Source organism: Entelurus aequoreus, linkage group LG04 (assembly GCF_033978785.1).
Source record: "Entelurus aequoreus isolate RoL-2023_Sb linkage group LG04, RoL_Eaeq_v1.1, whole genome shotgun sequence".
NCBI lineage: Eukaryota > Metazoa > Chordata > Actinopteri > Syngnathiformes > Syngnathidae > Entelurus > Entelurus aequoreus.
This window is the reverse complement of record NC_084734.1, coordinates 49125064-49147779: the sequence shown is the minus strand read 5'-3', so window position 1 is coordinate 49147779 and position 22716 is coordinate 49125064. Positions and strand designations below refer to the sequence as shown.

At 36.8% G+C, this 22716-nt stretch overlaps 1 protein-coding gene across 4 annotated transcripts in view; it reads right to left on the bottom strand.

Annotated features, from left to right (window-relative positions):
* ehd3 (EH-domain containing 3) overlaps positions 1-19080 on the bottom strand; it is a 32692-nt gene extending 13612 nt beyond the window's left edge. The window contains exons 1-3 of one of the 4 annotated variants that reach the window (XM_062045086.1): positions 18944-19080; positions 18142-18412; positions 9939-10115 (exon numbers count right to left, since the gene is read on the bottom strand). In XM_062045086.1, the coding sequence (XP_061901070.1) occupies positions 9939-10115; positions 18142-18368 (404 nt within the window). In that variant the 5' untranslated portion in view covers positions 18369-18412; positions 18944-19080. Of the gene's footprint in view, positions 1-9938; positions 10116-18141; positions 18441-18603 lie in introns of all 4 variants that reach the window. The other 3 variants (XM_062045082.1, XM_062045085.1, XM_062045083.1) reach the window with 3 other exon arrangements.
* Positions 19081-22716: the final 3636 nt, after the last annotated feature.

Sequence of the window (22716 nt, the reverse complement as noted above, 5' to 3'; positions counted from 1 at the left end):
ACCGAACGAGTTTCTAAGCTAAAGCTAACTTTAGCTGCTAAAGTCTTAACAAGCTGCTTCGCTCCTCTGCCTCTGTCTCAGCACGCAGCATTGTCTCACCCACACAACCATCTGATTGGTACACACGCAGCATTGTCCCACCCACACAACCATCTGATTGGTACACACGAAGCATTATCAGCCAATCAGCAGTGTGTATTCAGAGCGCATGTAGTCAGCGCTTCAGCGTGGAGCAGATAGGTAGGGATGGGCGATACCACACTTTTAGGATTCGATACGATACCGATACTTTTTCTTGCATTTTCATCGATACCGATACCGATACCGATACCGATACCAACAATTTCTTATTGGCAATTTTTTGTCTGTCAAAAATATTATTACTATTGTTATTATTTAAGACAAATCACAAGACAAATACAGACCATTTATACCACATTTATTATGGTCAATATATAATACAAGTAAAATTTAAATAAATAACATAAGTATGAAAAATAAATTAAATATTATATATAATAATAACTATATATTATATATAATAATAATTAAATATTAGGGCTTTCCAATTAACAGTCAAATCCGAATTGCAAGAAGCTGCAGTTATTTTTTAAAGTTTGTGATATAATTAGCAATTAATGAAATATTAAATATTAATATTAATATTAAATAGGCTAATGTTTTAAATAGGCTAATGTATTAAATAGGCTAATGTTTTCGAAATGTAAGAAATCATGTTACAGATTAAAACCAAAATCACATTCAATCATATATTCAAGATTTTCTTGGAAAAAAATAAAACTGTAATGCAAAGATGAACAATCTCCAAATTGTATCTCTTTCTTATCTTGTTTTAAATACTCAAGCAATTTTCAACTAACAGTAAATTCCCCTGTGTGGAAATTATTTGAATTTAGGATAATCATTTAAACAAAAATATTCAGTAAACATTACTAAAAAAAAACAAAACAATGCCTGTTTTAAGTCAACAATTGGACAACACTGGATATGCCTGGCTGCATCGCTGTCGGCTGGCTGTGTGTGTGTTGCACGTTGACGACGCTCATTCGCTGTCTCCTGTCACGTGACTGGGCCAGCTCTATACTCTGCCAGGTACAGGGGTGTCCCAGCACTTAGTAAGTTAAGTAAGTAATCAAAAACATCTGAAAGTGATGCTTGCACCCCCCACACGCCGTTTTTTGGTTTATATCGATACTTTTTTCAGAAAAGTGATGCCAAATGAGTAGCGTGTGAGTATCGATACATCTATACCACAGGATCGATACGCACATCCCTACAGATAGGTGTTTAGCAGGTGAGCATCAGGCAGCGGACTCTCCCCAAATGATAATAAACACCTCCCAGTCAACTACTAGTAACATCACTATGAGCCCGTTGACCTTCTAGAAATATAAACTGCAGCTCAGCTCACTTGCAGTCCTGGCTTGAGGTGAAGGCTACCGGTAATTACCTCTCAGTTCCAGCCACATCGACCCCTTCTGAGCGCTTATTTTCAGCTGCTGGGAATATTGTAAACAAGAAAAGAACCAGAGCATGTACACATGCTAACCTTTCTTCATTACAACTGTTAGTCACTCACTGGAATGAGTAGAATTGGTTATTGTGTACTGTGTTGGACTGGATGTTTTTTTTGCACATTTTAAAAGCAATACTTAATGTTAACAGTGCTCCAGAATACTTAGATTGGCAATTTTTTGTATTGGATGTTTATCTTTATTTTTGCACATTTTAGCAAATAAGCAATACTTTCACTTTTGTTGAAATGTTTACACTGTTCTTACAGAATATTTCGTTTTGCACTTTTTTGTATTGGATGTTTATCTTTATTTTTGCACATTTTAAAGCAAAAGAAGCAATACTTTTACTTTTGAAATGCTTATACTATTGCAGAATATTAAGATTTGCACTGGATGTTGACTTTTATATTTGCACATTAAAAAGCAAATAAGCTACTTTTAATTTTGTTAAATGTTAAAAGTTTTAAATGTTTACATTGTTACAGAATATTTAGTCATGTTGTTGTCAATGTTGACTGAGTGGCCATACTTCTTTTTTTTTTGTAAATAAAAGCCATGCCTTTTGAAAAAACGGGCCTACATTTATTTTTTCATCTTAATTTTGAATAAAAAATAATCGTTAAAAGGAAAAATAATCTATAGATTAATCGAAAAATAATCTATAGATTAACCGATTAATCGAAAACATAATCTATAGATTAATCGATAGAAAAATAATCGTTAGCTGCAACCTTAGTTCAAACTCTACCTTGTTTACTTCTGTGACAACCTCCTTAAGGTTTCCAGAAATATCAAGCAGCTAAAATGCGCCAAACATGGATAAGTGTTGACCGAGTGTTTTGCATTTTACCCTATCATCCCTTGTAATGAATGGGTGGCATTTTTATTTTTTTTATGTTGATTGGACATTGGACATACAATGAGCAAGATGGGTTATGTGTGACCATGTTTGTTGACTTTTTGTACTGGTTGATTTTTTTTCTGTATCGTGACTAGGGAAAGTTGTTTGGATTGGGTCATATAAATTAATGCTGCCCTTTGGTGTCTTGAAAGAACAATTAATGGCAATTAATACTTTCGTTGACCACCAGGTGGTGACAAAATGGCAGCAAACAGACATCTTGATATATAGGAGATATGGATACACGCTCATGGTCAAATTGCATATTAAACTCGTGCTGACTGGTGGGCCAAATTGAAGACAACGGCGGGCTGCATTTGGCCCGCGGGCCGTAGTTTGGACACCACTGTTCTAGAGCTTCATGCTTTTTCTTGTAGTTGAAAACAAAATCAGTTCACAGTTTCCCATTATCTATTTCCTTGCGGCAAATCTTACATTTCGCAAGAACGGTTTATCAATCTTGTCAAACACAAGACTTAGTTGTGTTTTATCAAAACAGTTTTCCAGCCAAGCTTTGCGCCAGGGATTTTTTTTACTCCCACATCAACTTTCGTAACATTAGAATTCCAGTTAACTTTCGCCATGTTCGTCCTTTGTTTAGGTTGAGCTCGCAACCTTGCATACTCCTTGCTTACTACCAACAGTACTGTGATATTGCCTCGGGCCCAATCCAAACAATCCCCCTTTCCCCTTGTCTTAGCCCTAAACACTTGGTTTTGCGCGTTCACATCAATCAAGTGGTGTCTGAATTCTCCCTCAGGTAAGGGGAAGGGTCAAGTTTAAGGTCCACAAAGCCCTTGAAACCAAGTGAGCTTGAATATCTCTCTAGATATTGAGTGTTGTACAGCTAACAAATGAATCACAAGAGTGTCCAAAAAATTTATATAATAATAAGTTAAATAGTGGACTTCATAAAATCTAGCCAAAACTTACATATAATAACTTCCCTCAATGAAACACATTTTACGTGCTGTAAGCTGATGTGCTAGCACTTTCATATTTCACAGAAAATGTTCTCTTCTCAACCGTCATCTTCTTGATGAAGACAGACAAAAGAAAATGAAAAGAGCCCAAACAAGGTCGAAAATCGCGTGTGACGGTATCTTAAAAGTAAACAAATATTTGTCGCAGGGTTGATGACGAAGCGAGACTCAAGTGTATTTTCAACACTTTGCCATGGCGCTAGATTCTAAGGGCCAAAGGGGAGGTTTATATGTCCTAACAGTAACGTTTACGACAAAGAAATGTGCTTGGATTTGTGCGTGCACACACTTTAATATATCAAAACATTTTCTTGCATATGTAGTTTTCTGGACTTAAATGTAGCCTATTTTTAGTAGGAAATACAAGCAACTTTTAATACATGAGGCTCCTGGTCTACTAAAGGTTTGCGTGAACTAAAACACGTGCAGGCTTGTTAGCAGACGCAAAGCTGATTTACTAAATGTGTGCTCAATAAGAAACACGATCCATTTAGCGTGTTTGTCTCCATGAATATGCAGAATATATACTGATTCTCAGAACACCCAAAATACTGGGATGAGAAGATGCAAATATAATTACTAGGGCTGTGAATCTTTGGGTGTCCCACGATTCGATTCAATATCGATTCTTGGGGTCACGATTCGATTCAAAATCAATTTTTTTTTTCAATTCAACACGATTCTCGATTGAAAAACAATTTTTGCCCAATTCAAAACGATTCTCTATTCATTCAATACATAGGATTTCAGCAGGATCTACCCCAGTCTGCTGACATGCAAGCAGAGTAGTAGATCTTTGTAAAAAGCTTTTATAATTGTAAAGGACAATGTTTTATCAACTGATTGCAATAATGTAAATTTGTTTTAACTATTAAACGAACCAAAAATATGACTTATTTTAGCTTTGTGAAAATATTGGACACGGTGTGTTGTCAAGCTTATGAGGTGCAATGCAAGTGTAAGCCACTGTGACACTATTGTTCTTTTTTAAAGTTTTTTTTATAAATGTCTAATGATAATGTAAATGAGGGATTTTTAATCACTGCTATGTTGAAATTGTAACTAATATTGATACTGTTGTTGATAATATTCATTTTTGTTTCACTACTTTTGGTTTGTTCTGTGTCGTGTTTGTGTCTCCTCTCAATTCAATCAATCAATCAATCAATGTTTATTTATATAGCCCTAAATCACAAGTGTCTCAAAAGGCTGCACAAGCCACAACGACATCCTCGGTGCAGAGCCCACATACGGGCAAGGAAAAACTCACCCCAGTGGGACGTCGATGCAATTGCTCTGTTGATTGCAGTTCTGAGTGTTGCTGGGTCGGGTTTGATTTTGGAATTGGATTGCATTGTTATGGTATTGCTGTATATTGTTTTGTTGGATTGAATAATAAAAAATAAAAAATAAATAAATTTAAAAATAAATAAATAAATCGATTTTTTAAAAATGAGAATCGATTCTGAATCGCACAACGTGAGAATCGCGATTCGAATTCGAATCGATTTTTTCCCACACCCCTAATAATTACTGTATTTAGTACAAACCGTGTGATTTACATACTTGCCAACCTTGAGACCTCCGATTTCAGGAGGTGGGGGGCAGAGGGGGTGTGGTTGGGGGCGTGGTTAAGAGGGGATGAGTGTATCTACAGCTAGAATTCACCAAGTCAAGAATTTCATATATATATATATATATATATATATATATATATATATATATATATATATATATATATATATATATATATATATATATATATATATATATATATATATATCCTGAAAATATGCAAACAAAACTGTGTTTAGATAATTGATACTTCAAACTTGCATAAATAAATCTTAAGGAATATAACATAACTTGGCTTCTGAGAGCTTCAAAATGTAATGAATAAAATGCTAAAGTTGTTGATAAACAAGCAATTATTTTAATAAATAAATATGGTCATTTTAAATGAATTATTATGATCAATTAAAATGATTATTTCAAATATGTTTATTTTAAAGGCCTACTGAAACCCACTACTACCAACCACGCAGTCTGATAGTTTATATATCAATGATGAAATCTTAACATTGCAACACATGCCAATACGGCCGGGTTAACTTATAAAGTGCAATTTTAAAATTCTCGCCACACTTCCGGTTGAAAAACTCCTTTGGATATGATTTATGCGCGTGACGTCACAAAAGCAACGGAAGTGGTTGGACCCCATCGGACCCGATAGAAAAGCCTCTTGTTTTCTTTGACAAAATTCGACAGTATTCTGGACATCTGTGTTGGTGAATCTTTTGCAATTTGTTTAATGAACAATGGAGACTGCAAAGAAGAACGTTGTAGGTGGGATCGATCGGTGTCTTAGCGGCTAAGTACAATACTGTAATATCTGCGATATTTGCATGAGTGTACTGTGTCTTTAAGGGTTTGGGGAACGCGCATGCGCGAGTGAGTTGGCGGAGAACTTGAGTGTGTGTGAGCGTGAGTTTTGGCTAACAGCAGCTCGTGTATGTGTGTGCGTTACTTTTTGAACTACAACCAGTTACCGCTTGTTAATAAAGCGATTGAGCAGCGCATCCTCGTCTGTGTGACTCCTTCTCCACTGCGGGGCATTACAATACTTACAGCAACACAACAAGGACTACTTACTACGCCTAGCCGATGCTTGCCGCCAAACCCACGGATGAAGTCCTTCGTCGTGCCGTTGATCGCTGGAATGCAGGTGAGCACGGCTGTTGATGGGTTTCTATCTTCATTTGAGAACGATGCTATCGCGCTAGCTCAGTAGCTAAGTGTGTCACCAATGTATTGTCTTGGAGATAAGTCACTTTAAATGTCCATTTCGCGTGCTCGACTCTCATTTTCCAGTTGATATAGTATCCGAGGTGGTTTAAAATACAAATCCGTGATTCACAATAGAAAAAGGAGAGAGTACATAGTTCTGTGAGGTCTGGTTGCTAAGTTAGCTTCAATGGCGTCGTTAGCACAGCATTGTTAACCTTCGCCAGCCTGGAAAGCATTAACCGTGTATTTACATGTCCACGGTTTAATAGTATTGTTGATTTTCTATCTATCCTTCCAGTCAGGGGTTTATTTATTTTGTTTCTATCTTCATTTGAGAACGATGCTATCGCGCTAGCTCAGTAGCTAAGTGTGTCACCGATGTATTGTCTTGGAGATAAGTCACTTTAAATGTCCATTTCGCGTGCTCGACTCTCATTTTCAAGAGGATATATTATCCGAGGTGGTTTAAAATACAAATCCGTGATTCACAATAGAAAAAGGAGAGAGTACATAGTTCTGTGAGGTCTGGTTGCTAAGTTGCTAAGTTAGCTTCAATGGCGTCGTTAGCACAGCATTGTTAACTTTCGCCAGCCTGGAAAGCATTAACCGTGTATTTACATGTCCACGGTTTAATAGTATTGTTGATTTTCTATCTATCCTTCCAGTCAGGGGTTTATTTTTTTTGTTTCTATATGCATTTAAAGCACAATGCTATCACGTTAGCTCGTAGCTAAAGCATTTCGCCGATGTATTGTCGTGGAGATAAAAGGCACTGAATGTCCATTTCGCGTTCTCGACTCTCATTTTCAAGAGGATATAGTATCCGAGGTGGTTTAAAATACAAATCCGTGATCCACAATAGAAAAAGGAGAGTGTGGAATCCAATGAGCCAGCTTGTACCTAAGTTACGGTCAGAGCGAAAAAAGATACGTCCATCACTGCCTCTCAAGTCCTTCACTGTAACGTTCCTCATCTACGAATCTTTCATCCTCGCTCAAATTAATGGGGTAATCGTCACTTTCTCGGTCCGAATCTCTCTCGCTCCATTGTAAACAATGGGGAATTGTGAGGAATACTAGCTCCTGTGACGTCACGCTACTTCCGGTACAGGCAAGGCTTTTTTTTTTTTTTTTTTCTTTATCGTCGATTTTCTCTACTAAATCCTTTCAGCAAAAATATGGCAATATCACGAAATGATCAAGTATGACACATAGAATGGATCTGCTATTCCCGTTTAAATAAAAAAAATCATTTCAGTAGGCCTTTAATGTATAATTCTATGGCTGGATGTAATAAGGAGTCAGAAAAAATACAAATAAAAATACAATTAATTTTGATGTTTTTAGCAAAATATAGTAAAAAAGTATTTAGGTTTTTTTTTTAAATTAATAAATATTTTTATTTTTAGGTAAGATAAACATAATAATACAATGTATCTCTAGTCTGGATGATTTAGTTCTTGTCACCCTGTTGTCCTCCCGTCTCTTCCCCGAGGATGGCTCCATGAGCTGGGCAAACGCCTGGAGATGCCCTACGTCAACAACACGGTCGGCGGCCCGTCGGTGCGCAGCTCGTACATCGCCGCCCTCTACTTCACCCTCAGCAGCCTGACCAGCGTCGGCTTTGGCAACGTGTGCGCCAACACGGACGCCGAAGAAGATCTTCTCCATCTGCACCATGCTCATCGGCGGTATGCCGGACGCCTCGTATGGAATAACGTGATTGGGCAGGCACGCTGTTTATATTGTGAGAAAGCAGAAGTGAAAAAAGGCTGTCCTCACTCAGGTCCGCACGGAGCTGGAGGGGGCGTGGCCTCCAGCTCCGGCTGAAAATCGGGAGATTTTCGGGAGAATATTTGTCCCTGGAGGTTTTCGGGAGAGGCGCTGAATTTCGGGAGTCTCCCGGAAAATTCGGGAGGGTTGGCAAGTATGGTGATTTATCAAGAATAAAACTCAACAGCGTGCGTTAATTTGTGTCTTTATATAGAATGTCTGAAAAGTATGTGCAAACTGACATAGTTACACACGTGGCTGTGAGAAAGGAGAGGATTGTGCTGCAGCTCCATCCTACTATGCTTGCCAACATACTGTACAGACGAGGGGTGTCCAAACTTTTTCCACTGAGGGCCGCACATGGAAAAATTAAAGCAAGCGGGGCCATTTTTATATTTTTCATTTTCAAACCATAACAAAATATATGGATTTTTTTTACCTTTAGGGTAAAAAAAAGGGTCTCAGTCATTAAAATGTTAAAAATAAGTCAAATTATTATTTTTCATTTTAACGCTTACAGTAAATCTCTATATCAACTTCAGGTTGATATGAAGTAAAAAAAAAAAAAAGGTTTTATTCCTTTTTTGTCAAAGACAACTTTGTTTTTTATAGTAAAACTAAAATATGCAGTATTTAGTAATTAGAGCCATAAAAGATCAATAATGCAGGACACCATTGATTTTAATTCATTATTATTTTTGAGTTATCACAGTGTAAAGATGAATAAAATCCCATTAAATATATTTGGGATCCAAAAGGTGCCCCACTCATAAAGTGATACATTTTTATTAGTTGTTTTTTTTACTTTCAACACTTAAGTTACGAGATCAACTTCAGATATATCTGTCGATTTTACGTTTGAACTATTATTTTGTTTGTTTTAAAAAGAACTTTGATGTTTTTATATGGCAACCACACAATATATGCAATATTTTCTCCACATAAAACATTTTAAAGTGACATTTTTGAAGTAATTGGAGCCTCGAAAATAATTCATTATAACATTGATTTTTTTGTCTTTTTTTGAGCAATGGCAAAAAAAGAAAAATTAAGACAAAAAAAAAAAAACAGCCTGCATGGCAGCTTTGTGTCAACATTGCAACTTTTTCTCGTTAGATTTCACCTCATTCCACTTTTTTAAATGTTTTTTAAAAAATTGCAATAGCTGCTCGCTGTACATATCATACGAAGTCAGACCTACACTGTTTCAATGTCCATTTCTCAGATGATATAATTGTTGATGACTGAAGTGCTGATACCAACCAAACCTAACCCCCCGCCCCAACCCTCTCCACATCCCACCCCCCGGATTGTAAATAATGTAAATAATTCAATGACCAACTTTATTGGATTTTTGCGTATTGATTATTGCTTATTGAAAGACATTACAAGTTAACTGGCTGCCCAGCTTGGCACTAGTAAACACACTGCAGGACTGCTTGTATCGGACATTATATCTGAAAGTTTAATGCAAGGCAGCCGATACTTATTTTTTGCTGATATCAGACCGATATCAATATTGGATCGGGACACTCCTGCTTTTTACTGCACCACGTTCCTATAAAGTGAGCATTAAAATGTATTGATGCAAATACTGAATTAAATTATCTGACCCCTTTAAGTCCGCTCTCTTCTGTATTTCATAGAAAGATGTGAGCGTTGAACTTAAAACGACTTGGATGGAGAGCGCTACAAAACAAATAAAAACATGTCTTCCATTCATTTGAGCGAGGACAACACTTTGTCACAAAAGCAAAAGTGAATTTAGAATTTGTTTTCTTTTCAAGTGTGGTATTACAGACACACGCACATGCGACACACATGACGCAGACTGACCGGTGGAGGGAAATTCAATCACACAGGAATGTAGAACCATGCTGTGGATTCTCACTTTCTCGTTTTTTCCACCTCCTTCCCTCCCTAAATGGGCGTCAGAATGAGGAGGAAGAAGGCGTACCTGTTGAGGAAGGCATTCCCAAAAGCATTCAGCTTTCTGAAGGGTTTCTTTGGGTCCACGACCAGGGCGTTGCCGGGCACCACGCCCTCGTTGTCGCCGTGCATCACCGCGATGAAGGAATCTGTGGTGGGTTCGGGGCCGATGCGCATGCCGGGAAAATCCTGCTCCAACAGGTAGCTGTGGGCGAAGTGAGGCGTTCAATGACAAGATGTTGCAGATAAGACAACGTGAAAACTATTAAAACAACGTTCCAAAGTCACCAACAAGCAGTGCAGTTGATTTCAGGCACTTTTCAGCACCCTTCGCTTGTCTTTTGTTTTAATAACCACTTATGTAGTCTACATTCAAGTATAAGATACTATTTTCTAATATGTCATTTATAATATCTAATATCCTATTTTACCTCAACCTAATATGTATAATGAAATTTTTACTAAGCATGTGTCGCATTACTGATTTTTGCTGGTCATGTGACGCTGCTAGGCAGAATTTGTGGGAAAAGGGATTTGGTTTTGCAACATCTACGGTTTCAAAATGTGTGTAAACAAAAAAACATGGCTGACGGCTACAATAAGCTTGTATGTGACAAAGACGATCATAATTTTTTGTAAATAATAAACCAATTACCATGCATAAACTCTTTTATAGTGTATTTAATTCATATATTTTGATACAAATATATTTGCCTTAATTTGCCCTCGACAGTTGTTTCTGCTCATAGTCAGCAGTGCAGGGGAGTTTGTGTACTAATTTAATGCAGGAAATAACCAGGCATTGACTCATGCTCTGCTTTACAATGTCACTGGATATGTTGGAATTCATGCATCACTGAACCACAGCTCCCCAATGCCGGCAGCACTCATGCAGCTCCAAACCATTACATAGCTTGACTGTAGACACGACACAATTATCTTGCTACTCACATGTGTAATGTATCTGCTTCATAATGTCACAGTACATGCTGGAATACATCCAACATGCTCCTCAAGGAACCGCAGCTTCGCACACAATTATCTTGCTACCAGTTTGTGTTGTGTGTCTGCTTCACAATGTCACGGTGCATGTTGGAATACATCCAATAAGCCCTTCACTGAACCGCAGCTTTCTAGTACCAGCAGCACTCGTGCAAGCTACCACCACCATACTTGACTGTAGGAATGACAAAATGATCTTGCAACTTACGTGTATTGCCAGCTATTCAGACAACAACTGTGTATTGACAGTCCATCTATACATGCAGTACACTGACTACTCTAAAATATACCCAAGTTAACTTTCTATATTACACTGAGAGTAAAGTCTTTCCTTGGTAACCTGGGACAGATGGCTCCTGGTGGCTTTAAAGGTTATGTCTAATCCCTGGTAGAAAATCCCAATTGAAACTAATGCTCTTTAGTGACAAGATGTTTTAAGTCAAAGAATAAAAGTCCGTAAACAAACCACAGCACAGTTAAAATGCATCGCTTTAAACAACCTCATCTGTGTGGTTTCCCTTCAGTCCACAGCAAAAAATATTTGGAAGAACTCCACTCAGCGTGTTTAGATGTACGGCTGCTGATGATGCAATAAAACAGTGGTCCCCAACCACCGGGCCGCAGCCCGGTACCGGTCCGTGGATCGATTGGTACAGGGCCGCACAAGAAATTAAAAAAAAAAAATAAAAATGTATTTTTTATTTTTTATTAAATCAACATAAAAAAACACAAGATACACTTACAATTAGTGCACCAACCCAAAAAACCTCCCTCCACCATTTACACTCATTCACACTCATTCGCACAAAAGGGTTGTTTCTTTCAGTTATTAATATTTCTGGTTCCTACGGCATATATCAATATAGATCAATACAGTCTGCATGGATACAGTCTGTAAGTACGCATGATTTTATTTTTTTATGACAAAAATGGGTTGTACTTGTATAGCGCTTTTCTACCTTCAAGGTACTCAAAGCGCTTTGACAGTATTTCCACATTTACCCATTCACACACTGATGGCGGGAGCTGCCATGCAAGGCGCTAACCAGCAGCCATCAGAGGCAAAGGGTGAAGTGTCTTGCCCAAGGACACAACGAATGTGACTAGGAAGGTAGAAGGTGGGAATTGAACCCCAGTAACCAGCAACACTCCGATTGCTGGCACAGCCACTCTACCAACTTCGCCACGCCGTCCCTAAAAAGATAAATAAAAAAATGTCATACCACACCCCACCCAGTATGTGCTCCATTCACTCTATCACAAAAAAATAAGAGTTATAGAAATTATTGGAAACTCAAGACAGCCATGACATTATGTTCTTTACAAGTGTATGTAAACTTTTGACCACGACTGTATATGTATTTATACATTCATATCATGTTAATTTTGTTATATGCCACAGTTAAATTGGTACATATTTCTTTTTTTTAAATAAGTCATGTGCTTAAACTGATCTTTTTTTTTTTTATTTAAAGAAATATCTTAAAATTTAACTATGCAACAATTCTTGAGGCACTATATTAGAAACTTGTTTTTATGTTATAAGTTTGATATTTCCATTAGTTTCCTTTCCCCTGCCTCCACAGTCTATTTTTACAGACTAAGGTTACTTTAAATTATTTTTTTGTCCAATAATTTATCCGGAGTACAAGTTGTACATCATGTCTAACATGTAAACACTGGCCTGCGTGTGACTTACGACCTTAAAGCCAAGGGATTGCTGTCAGCATTTTAAGTGCTAACAGATCTAAGGATGGTCGTCTTTTTTAACGTCTATACCATAAACACTTTGCTGAACAGCAAGCGGTGCCTGGTGGGGCCATCACCAGCCCTCCTGCCGACACGTTGTGTAAGAACAACGTACATGTACGGCTGCATACCACCTTAAAAGTGTTTGATAACACTTCACATTTATCACTTTTCCTTCCCTTCTTAGTTTGTTTTCTGCTACAAATGAAGCTTTCAACCCCAAAAAGATTCACTGGAACGCAACAATGGAGCATCTGCTAGGATTGCTGTTAATGTAACAATTCAAAACCTCAAGTTATCACTTTTATTTTGATAAATTGATACTTTTTTAGGTGTTGGCACCAAGACAACCAAAAAAAGTGACCAAAAAATGAACTTCAGACTGTTAGCTGACAGGCCAATGTCAAAAACAATTATAAGATCACTTTTTAAAGTGGAAAAATACATTGGTAATGGTGTGAAAAACCTGAAAAGCCAAAGCCAAACAGAAAGGCTAACAGTTAGATCGTTAGCCAGACAACGTCACCAAAATATGCGACTCTTCGGTCTACACCTACGAAATGAGAAAAAAAAGCTTGCTTGGTAACAGCATGCGTGAAGTAACAAATATTTGACTCCGATGTGTATACCTACTCAACAAGGTACAAAGCTAGCATTCTAACTGTTAAAATGTTAGCATGCTAACTGTTAACATTTTTGCATGCTAACAGGTAACGTGTCAAATAACAACATATTTGACTCTAAATGCTAAAATGCTAGCATGCTAACAGTTAACATGTTTCAGGTAACAAAATATTTGAATTTGAGGTGTATACCTGCAAAATTAGCTAAAATACTAGCATGCTAACAGTTAACATGTTTAAGTAACATATATGACTTTGAGGAGTATGTCTGCACAAATAAGTAAAAAACTTGCATGGCAATGTTATATGCTAGCTTTTTAGCTAATTTTGCAGGTATACACCATCAATATGATTGTATATATCTGTATCATGAATCAATTTAAGTGGACCCCGACTTAAACAAGTTGAAAAACTTATTCGGGTGTTACCATTTAGTGGTCAATTGTACGGAATATGTACTTCACTGTGCAACCTACTAATAAAAGTCTCAATCAATCAATCAATCAATCAATCAATACATCCATCCGCAGATGAGCCATCCTAATAGTGGCCGTTGTGTCTTGGATTTATATATATATATATATATATATATATATATATATATATATATATATATATATATATATATATATATATATATATATATATATATATATATATATATATATATATATATATATAGTTGAGCTCATACGTTTACATACCCTGGGAGATATATATATATATATATATATATATATATATATATATATATATATATATATATATATATATATATATATATATATATATATATATATATATATATATATATATATATATATATATTGGATATATATATATATTTTATATATATTTTATATATATTGGATATATATATATATATATATATATATATATATATATATATATATATATATATATATATATATATATATATATATATATATATATATATATATATATATATATATATATATATTTTATATATATATATATATATATATATGTATATATATATATATACACACAGTTGAGCTCATACGTTTACATACCCTGGGAGATTTTATATATATATATATATATATATATATATATATATATATATATATATATATATATATATATATATACACAGTTGAGCTCATACGTTTACATACCCTGGGAGAATTTATGATTTCTTGGCCATTCTTCAGAGAATATGAATGATAACACAAAAACCTTTCTTCCACTCATGCTTAATGGTTGTGTGAAGCTATGTATTGGCAAACAACTGTGTTTACTCTTTTTAAATCAAAATGACAAAAGAAAGTACTTAAATGACCCTGATCAAAAGTTTACATACCCCAGTGACTTTGATCTTATAACATGCACAAAAGTTGACACAAACAGGTTTGAATGGCTAATCAAGGTTCCAATCCTCACCTGTGATATGTTTGTTTGTAATTAATGTGTGTGTGTAAAAGGTCAGTGAGTTTCTGGGCTTCTGACAGACCATTGAATCTTTCATCCAGTGCTGCACAGATGTTACTGGATTCTGAGTCATGGGGAAGGCAAAAGAATTGTCAAAGGATCTGCGAGAGAAGGTAATTGAACTGCATAAAACAGGAAAGGGGTATAAAAAGATATCCAAGGAATTGAGAATGCCAATCAGCAGTGTTCAAACGCTGATTAAGAAGTGGAAAATGAGGGATTCAGATAGACCAGCAAAGATTTCAGCCACAATTGCCAGGAAAATTGTTCGAGATGCAAAGAAAAATCCACAAAGAACTTCAGCTGAAATACAGGACTCTCTGAAAAATTGTGGTGTGGCTGTTTCAAGATGCACAATAAGGAGGCACTTGAAGAAAAATGGGCTGCATGGTCGAGTCGCCAAAGAATAAACCCTGAATGTCCTGAATAAGTGGAATGTTTGGTGGTTGAATAGTTGAACAATGGGAGCAGTTTTTTGAAAGAAAAAATGGTGGAAATAGTGATACTGAAAAGCGGGAATTTGGGGAAAAGGAGGACTTTTTGGAACTTTGAAAATTCTTAAGATTAAATGTCATAAAATATTTGAATGTGTTGATGGTGGAATGGTTTGAATTGGTTGAGAAATGTGACATTTCAAAAATTGTCTTTTAATTTTGAATGGGAATAAAAAAAAAATGGTAGTGCGTGTGACATTTTTTATTTAAAAGTGGAATAGTTTGTGTGGGAGAGGAAGTGGACAAAAAAAGGCCGGAATACTAATTTGAATACTATATGTGTGAATGTTGTTTGCTCTTACAAAAACAATTAATTAACCTTAAAAATCTATTTTTAGTAAAAATGCTTTGCACTTCCCGGTCAGTGGAGCTGTGGCTTGCTGTAGAAAGACAGCAGCTCACGTACCCCCTGCACTCCTTTACAGTGAGGAAGGAGAACTGTCATTGCATGACATCACCTGCAATTTGTAGTTAGATTAGCAAGAAAAACAATGTCATATTGTTGCTGAAGACCAAATTAGACAGGCTGTAGAAAGTCGAAATGCTTAGTAAATGTTTCTGCAAACATATATGAGCGACGTGCTGACAATCTGAAACGAGTACTCGCCAAAACTCACAGGCTGGCCCATTGCAGCCTCATGTCAGGTTTCTGCCCTACATTTGATAAAAAATGTGCAAATTCAGCAATTTTTACTTAAAATGTTTAAAATGATTGGAATGATACATAAAATACATATATAACACAATTCAATTCATTTGATGTGATCATTATTCATTTTTTTATTTTTCATCTCTCTCCCCATACAGTACATCACTGCATCCCGGCTATAATTAAAGCATTTACAGTATTTGTACAATTTTGTAATGACATTTGTAAATAAATACACCTGAGAGTGATGGAATGATTAGCACGACAGCGGTTGTTGTGACCGAAGGTTAACTCGGCCTTTTGGAAATTCCTCACTGTCGCGTTACAATGTCACTGCTCAGTATGCTGACTGGTGGCAGGCGGGTTGGGGGGCAGGGGGGCGGCATTCAAGGGGATTTTCGCAGGGTGCTAGTAAAGGAGGAATGAAGAGAGAGAAAGAAAGAGAAGGGAGGAGTAGGGAAGACGACAATCAGGAAGTCAGTAAGAGCATCCTCTCTGTCTTCAAACCACTAATTAGGCTGCCTTGGTGAGTCTGTGCATGTGTCAGAGGCCCGACACCAATCTGCTAATATTGTATCTTCCTGTTAGACGACCCCTATGTGTGTTCTTCAGCTATAGGAATGATGGAAACTGATTTCATCTGTCCCAGGGTCAAACTCCTGCCATCGTGAAACCTGTATTAGCCCTACATGACATGCTTAAAGTAACATTTTGACATTTTTAACAGCCCAAAAAAGTGTGGAAAGACGTTAACTTCTGATGTTCCAAGTGACAAACATACATAGCGACCACCCCGTGTGCCTGGGAGGGAAGTCCCTTTATGTGAAGACTAAGCACAGCTGACGTGATGTGGAAAACGCAACAAAAATAGGCAACCTAGCTTTGATAACAAGCATGTCTCTTCACACTGGTTCACGTGACTTAATGTTAAAAAGTTAAAGTACCACTGATAGTCAGACACACACTAGGTGTGGTGAAATTACTCTCTGCATTTGACCCATCCCCATGTTTGCCCCCTGGGAGGTGAGGGAAGCAGTGAGCAGCAGCGGTGGCTGATGCTGAGTGCCAAACAGGGAGGTAACGGGTCCCATTTTTATAGTCTTTGGTATGACTCGGCCGAGATTTGAACTCACGACCTACCGATCTCAGGGCGGACACTCTAACCACTTCCCTCCACACTTACACAGTTTTTGGGGGTTAAAAAAAGCGAAAGAAAAATCCATTAACCTCCAAAATGTGTTTTTTTTGTGCTCTTGTGTTGTAAATAATAAATGATAAATGGGTTATACTTGTATAGCGCTTTTCTACCTTCAAGGTACTCAAAGCGCTTTGACAGTATTTCCACATTTACCCATTCACACACACAGTCACACACTGATGGTGGGAGCTGCCATGCAAGGCGCTAACCAGCAGCCATCAGAGGCAAAGGGTGAAGTGTCTTGCCCAAGGACACAACGGACGTGACTAGGAAGGTAGAAGGTGGGAATTGAACCCCAGTAACCAGCAACACTCCGATTGCTTACACAGTTTTTGGGGGTTAAAAAAAGCGAAAGAAAAATCCATTAACCTCCAAAATGTGTGTTTTTTTGTGCTCTTGTGTTGTACACTTTTTTCTTTTTTTTTCACATTCAAACAGAGGGCTTTAATACTGTAGAGAAGCCTCTCTCAAGTGACATTCCCCAAACATCCTGCTTAGGGTCAGTTTGAATAGACATAATTCAAATGTCCATTTTGGTGACACTCCTAAGACTTCCTGTGCCTTTAGGGACCCCACACATCCGGCAAAATGTTGATCTTAAAAAAAAAATATATATATATATACATTTTACAATAAAAATCTGTCAGTTCAGTCATAAAATTCATGGTGTTTTTTTTTCACTGAAAATGGAAAAACAGTACAACTTTTATTTTTACAGTAAAAATTCTGGCTGCCAGTTTCTTAAGAGTAAAATCCACTGTTGATGTTTTTACAGGGCATTATTGTAAATAGAAAAACGGCCACAGTTTTATTTTTATGATAAAATTCTGGCAACTGAGCTGCCAGGTTTTTTTTAAACTATAAAATCTACTGATTTTTTTTGTTGCTGTTGGGATTTGTGCCCTGAAAGACAACAAACTATAAAATATTGAAAACAAAATAATGAAATAGCTGCCTACTCCACTGGACACTTTAATAATAATACACGATTCTACCTTTACAAAGATAACACGAAGGAGTGTGTGCATGGGATTTCTTCTCACCGTATGAAGCTAGTCTTGCCCGTGGAGTACTGACCCACCAGCAGGACCATGGGCTTGTTGTCAAAGTCTGCATCCTCCAAGGCCGGCGAGTGGAACTCGTGGAACTTGTAGCTGTCCTCGAGAGGCAGCAGCTTGGTCTTGTAGAGCTTCTTCAGGCCTTCGCTGACCGTCTGGAAGACTTCAGGCTCCTTCTTCCTGCGGTCATCGCTTCCCAGCCAGCTGAACATGGTGGAGGCTCTTCTACTTCTGCTTGGCTTTTTCTGTGGGAGTCCTAATCTTTGAGGTCAAGGGTGCGGCTCCTCATATACGAGGCATTAAAAAAAAAGTAAAAACTCTAATCAAACAAAGCACTAAGTTGTTTAACTGCAGTCACTTCAAGGGGTTAGTTTTAGCCTTTATCTCTATTTTTAATCTATTTATGCTAGATCATATCTGGAATAGAACATCAACTAGTAGACTCACTGTTGTTTAATTGGTGCAGATTGTGGTTCTCAGCTGTAATTGGGATGCTGTTTTGAAAAAAACTACTCATAAACCAGACTGTGTTGTTAATTAGAGACAATAAACTAATTGCATTCCCTTCATCCGGGTTCTTCTAGACTGTAATGATCAAAAAATGACTTTTGCTCTTCAATTTGATTCAAAACCAAATATTGTTGAATAATACCGCTAACGGGCCGAGGGCGAGCACAGGAATCCCGTCAATGATGCTCCGCCAAGCTCCGTTATCCTCCTTTCAAACAAAACCGGAAGCAATCAAGATGCTCACAGGCCGAACGATTATTTTAATGGTATAGGATACAAGTTAAAGAGGACATAAACACCCGCCAGATGAGCCGTTGGTGAGTGAGAGCAGCTTATATCCTCTCCTCAGCAGCTCTTATTTAAATGCCGACTCGCTGCTGCGAAACCCGAGTCCTACCGGAAGTGGACCACAGGCGGCCAATGGTCCCTCCCAGTGATGCGGCAGCTGGGTGGAGCTGAGAGAGAGGTGCGCCATCTAGAGGCGAAAAGGCACTTTACATAAATGTAACAGTACGATTGATGGTTTTCAATCGATTGATTGCTTGAAACTTTTATTAGATGATAACAAATATGAATGAAGTGGCAAACGGATTCAATTCTTTTTTTGTGAATGTTGGACCCAAATTGGCAGAGAGTATTGGAGAACATAAAGATATACAGAGTGGATGGAGAGGGGGAAGCAAAGTGCTACAGTCCATGCTTCTAGGAGATGTTAGTGAAAATGAAATTGTATCGGTGGTAACAAAACTGAAAAATAAGACATCAACAGACAGTGATGGTATAGACATGATAATTGTAAAAAAGACTATTGACTATATCATCAAACCTCTTTGTTATATTTTTAATCTTTCTTTTCAAACAGGGACCTTTCCAAATAAAATGAAGGTAGCAAAGGTAATTCCACTCTTTAAAACGGGAGATAAACATAGATTCACTAATTACAGACCAGTGTCACTGCTGTCACAATTTTCTAAAATAATTGAAAAAATATTTGTAAAAAAATTAGATAGTTTTATTGAAAAGAACATGCTGTTGAGTGAGAGCCAGTATGGATTCCGGACCAATAGATCCACTGCTTCAGCTGTAATGAATATATTTGAGGATATAGCAACAGCAACTGATAATAAGAAATACACTATAGGGGTATTTATCGATCTTAAAAAAGCATTTGATACTATAGATCATTCTATATTATTGTCCAAGTTGTATTCATTTGGTGTGAGAGGAGTAGTTTTAGACTGGCTAAGAAGTTATTTAGATAATAGACAAGAGTTTGTGGATTTTATGGGTAATACAGCTGAACAAATGAGGATTGAATGTGGAATTCCACAAGGTTCGGTTTTGGGACCAAAATTGTTTATTTTATATATTAATGATATATGTGAGGTATCAAAGTTATTGAAATGTATATTATTTGCGGACGACACCAACTTTTATAGTTCGGGACTATCTTAAAAGCATTATCAAAAATTATTGAACAGGAAATGATTAAACTTAAGAGATGGTTTGATGCCAATAAATTATCATTAAATGTAGAAAAAACAAAGTTCATGATTTTTTGTAAGAGGAAAAGGGAGGAAACGATCAAATTGTCAATAGATGGAATTGATATTGAAAGGGTTTCTGAACTTATATTTTTAGGAGTGATACTGGATGACGGTCTGACATGGAAATCTCATATTGCACATGTACGGAAAAAGATGTCTAAGAGTATTTTGATATTAAATAAGGTAAAATATGTGTTAGATTATAGGGCAATGCGCATATTGTATTGTGCACTTATATTGCCATATATCAGCTACTGTGTGGAAGTGTGGGGGAACACATACAAGAGTAACATAAAGGCATTGTATCAACTACAGAAAAGAGCTATAAGGATTATTCATAAAGTAGATTACTTAGAACACACTAACATATTATTCATTAATTCAGGTTTATTGAAATTACAGGAGCTAGTAAAGTTACAGACATTATGTGTCATGTTTAAGGCTAAAAGCAAAACATTACCAGCAAATTTACAAAAAATGTTTGTCATCACTTGTGAGAATGAAGAGCATAGAAGAAAAGGTCATTTCCAACATCAGTATTCAAGGACAACTTTAAAACAAATGTGTATATCAGTGGTGGGGGTTAAACTATGGAATTCTCTTTACAATGAGATAAAAGATTGTAAAAATATATTCCAATTGAAAAAAATATATAAAGACAGAACAATAAAATCATATGGACAGCCATAAGTGTTTACATTTTGCTTTATATTTATTAATTTACTTGTTTTTTGCCTGGTTTTGTATTTGTTTTGTATCATCCCGTGAGGTGTATATTACTTCTTTTGTTTTTTTGTTCGGTTTGTACTTCATGAAGTTTTGCACTTGTGTTTTTTGTTGTTGTTTTGTTTTGTTTTCGTTATATTTGGATGTAATTGTTGGTTCACATATCATTAAGTAAGACTATGTATTATGTGAAGGGGGCGGGAAAATATAAGATTTTTCTTCATCCTGCTCCTTCTCAGGCATTGGTGTGTAACGGTGTAACTGAATAATTGTGTTATAATTGTCTATCAAAGATGCACATCAATGAAGGAGATAAATAAAAATGAAATGAAATGAAATGAAACTTTTATTAGTAGATTGCACAGTTCAATACATATTCCGTACAATTGACCACTAAATGGTAACACCCGAATAAGTTTTTCAACTCGTTTAAGTCGGGGTCCACGTTATGCACGCTATGTAGGAATATGTATATTTTTAAACAACATAACGATTATTTCGGTTTAAAAAATTAAATAAATAAATATATATACAATGCAATAATATGTTTTGTTTGCATTTTCTTAAGTTTTGTTTCCATCTCTTCAAGTTTGGATATTGGCTAAAAATACAAATTAAAACATTTTGTTTGCTTTAAAAAAAAAAAGATTTAAATCCATATAATTGATTTTTTTTTACAAATCAAATTTCTTGATTTCATGAAAGCACGGTGGGACAGGGGTTAGTGCATATGCCTCACAATATGAAGGTCCTGAGTTCAATCCCGGGCTCGGAATCGTTCTGTGTGGAGTTTGCATGTTCTCCCCGTTACTGTGTGGGCTCCCTTCGGGTACTCTGGCTTCCTCCCACCCCCAAAGACATGCACCTGGGGATAGGTTGATTGGCAACAACAATGTCAGTCTACCCCAGGGCAGCTGTGGCTATGAAAGTAGCTTACCACCACCAGGTGTGAATGAATGATGGGTTTTTAACATGTAAAGCGACTTTGGGTACTTAGAAAAGCGCTATATAAATCCCAGGTATTATTATTATTATTATTATTAACACTAAATTGGCCCTAGTGTGTGAATGTGAGTGTGAATGGTGTCTGTCTATCTGTGGTGGCCCTGTGATGAGGTGGCGACTTTTCTAGGGTGTACCCCACCTTCCGCCCGAATGCAGCTGAGACAGGCTCCAGCACCCCCCGCGTCCCCCAAAGGGACAAGTGGTAGAAAATGGATGGATGGATGTATTATGAAAGCAGTTTTCTCAGAACTTGCAGTAAATGTCCTGCCAAAAATATTTTGGATATATGATAAACAGGATGATAGATATGCATATAGGCGCCAAAATGTCTACCTGGCAACAGTGGTAAATTAAGACAACCCCTTAATAACATAATTAACAGGGGTGTCCTGACTCCCGATACAACTTTTTCACTTCCGACACAATACCAATATTGAAGCCTTGAGAATTGGCCTATACTGATATTTAGCCGATACGATATCAGCAAGAATCATACAAAATTGTATTACTTTGTAGTGTGGAATGTTAGAAAAGGTTTGATCAAGTGAAATTAGTCAAACAAAGAAAAATGGTGGGCATAAAAAACACTAACTTATTTATTGTCAGCCATCTGGAATGGGCTTACGCTGTCTTTAAATTGAAGTGGTAATTGTTTTAGGCTACATCGAGTGGTTCAATAGTTCATGACGTTAAGCTCATGACGCAGTAAGTTGAATGATGCGGACACGTTTGTTACTGGCTACTTTCTAAAAGGCTTCTGCCTCGGAGACTT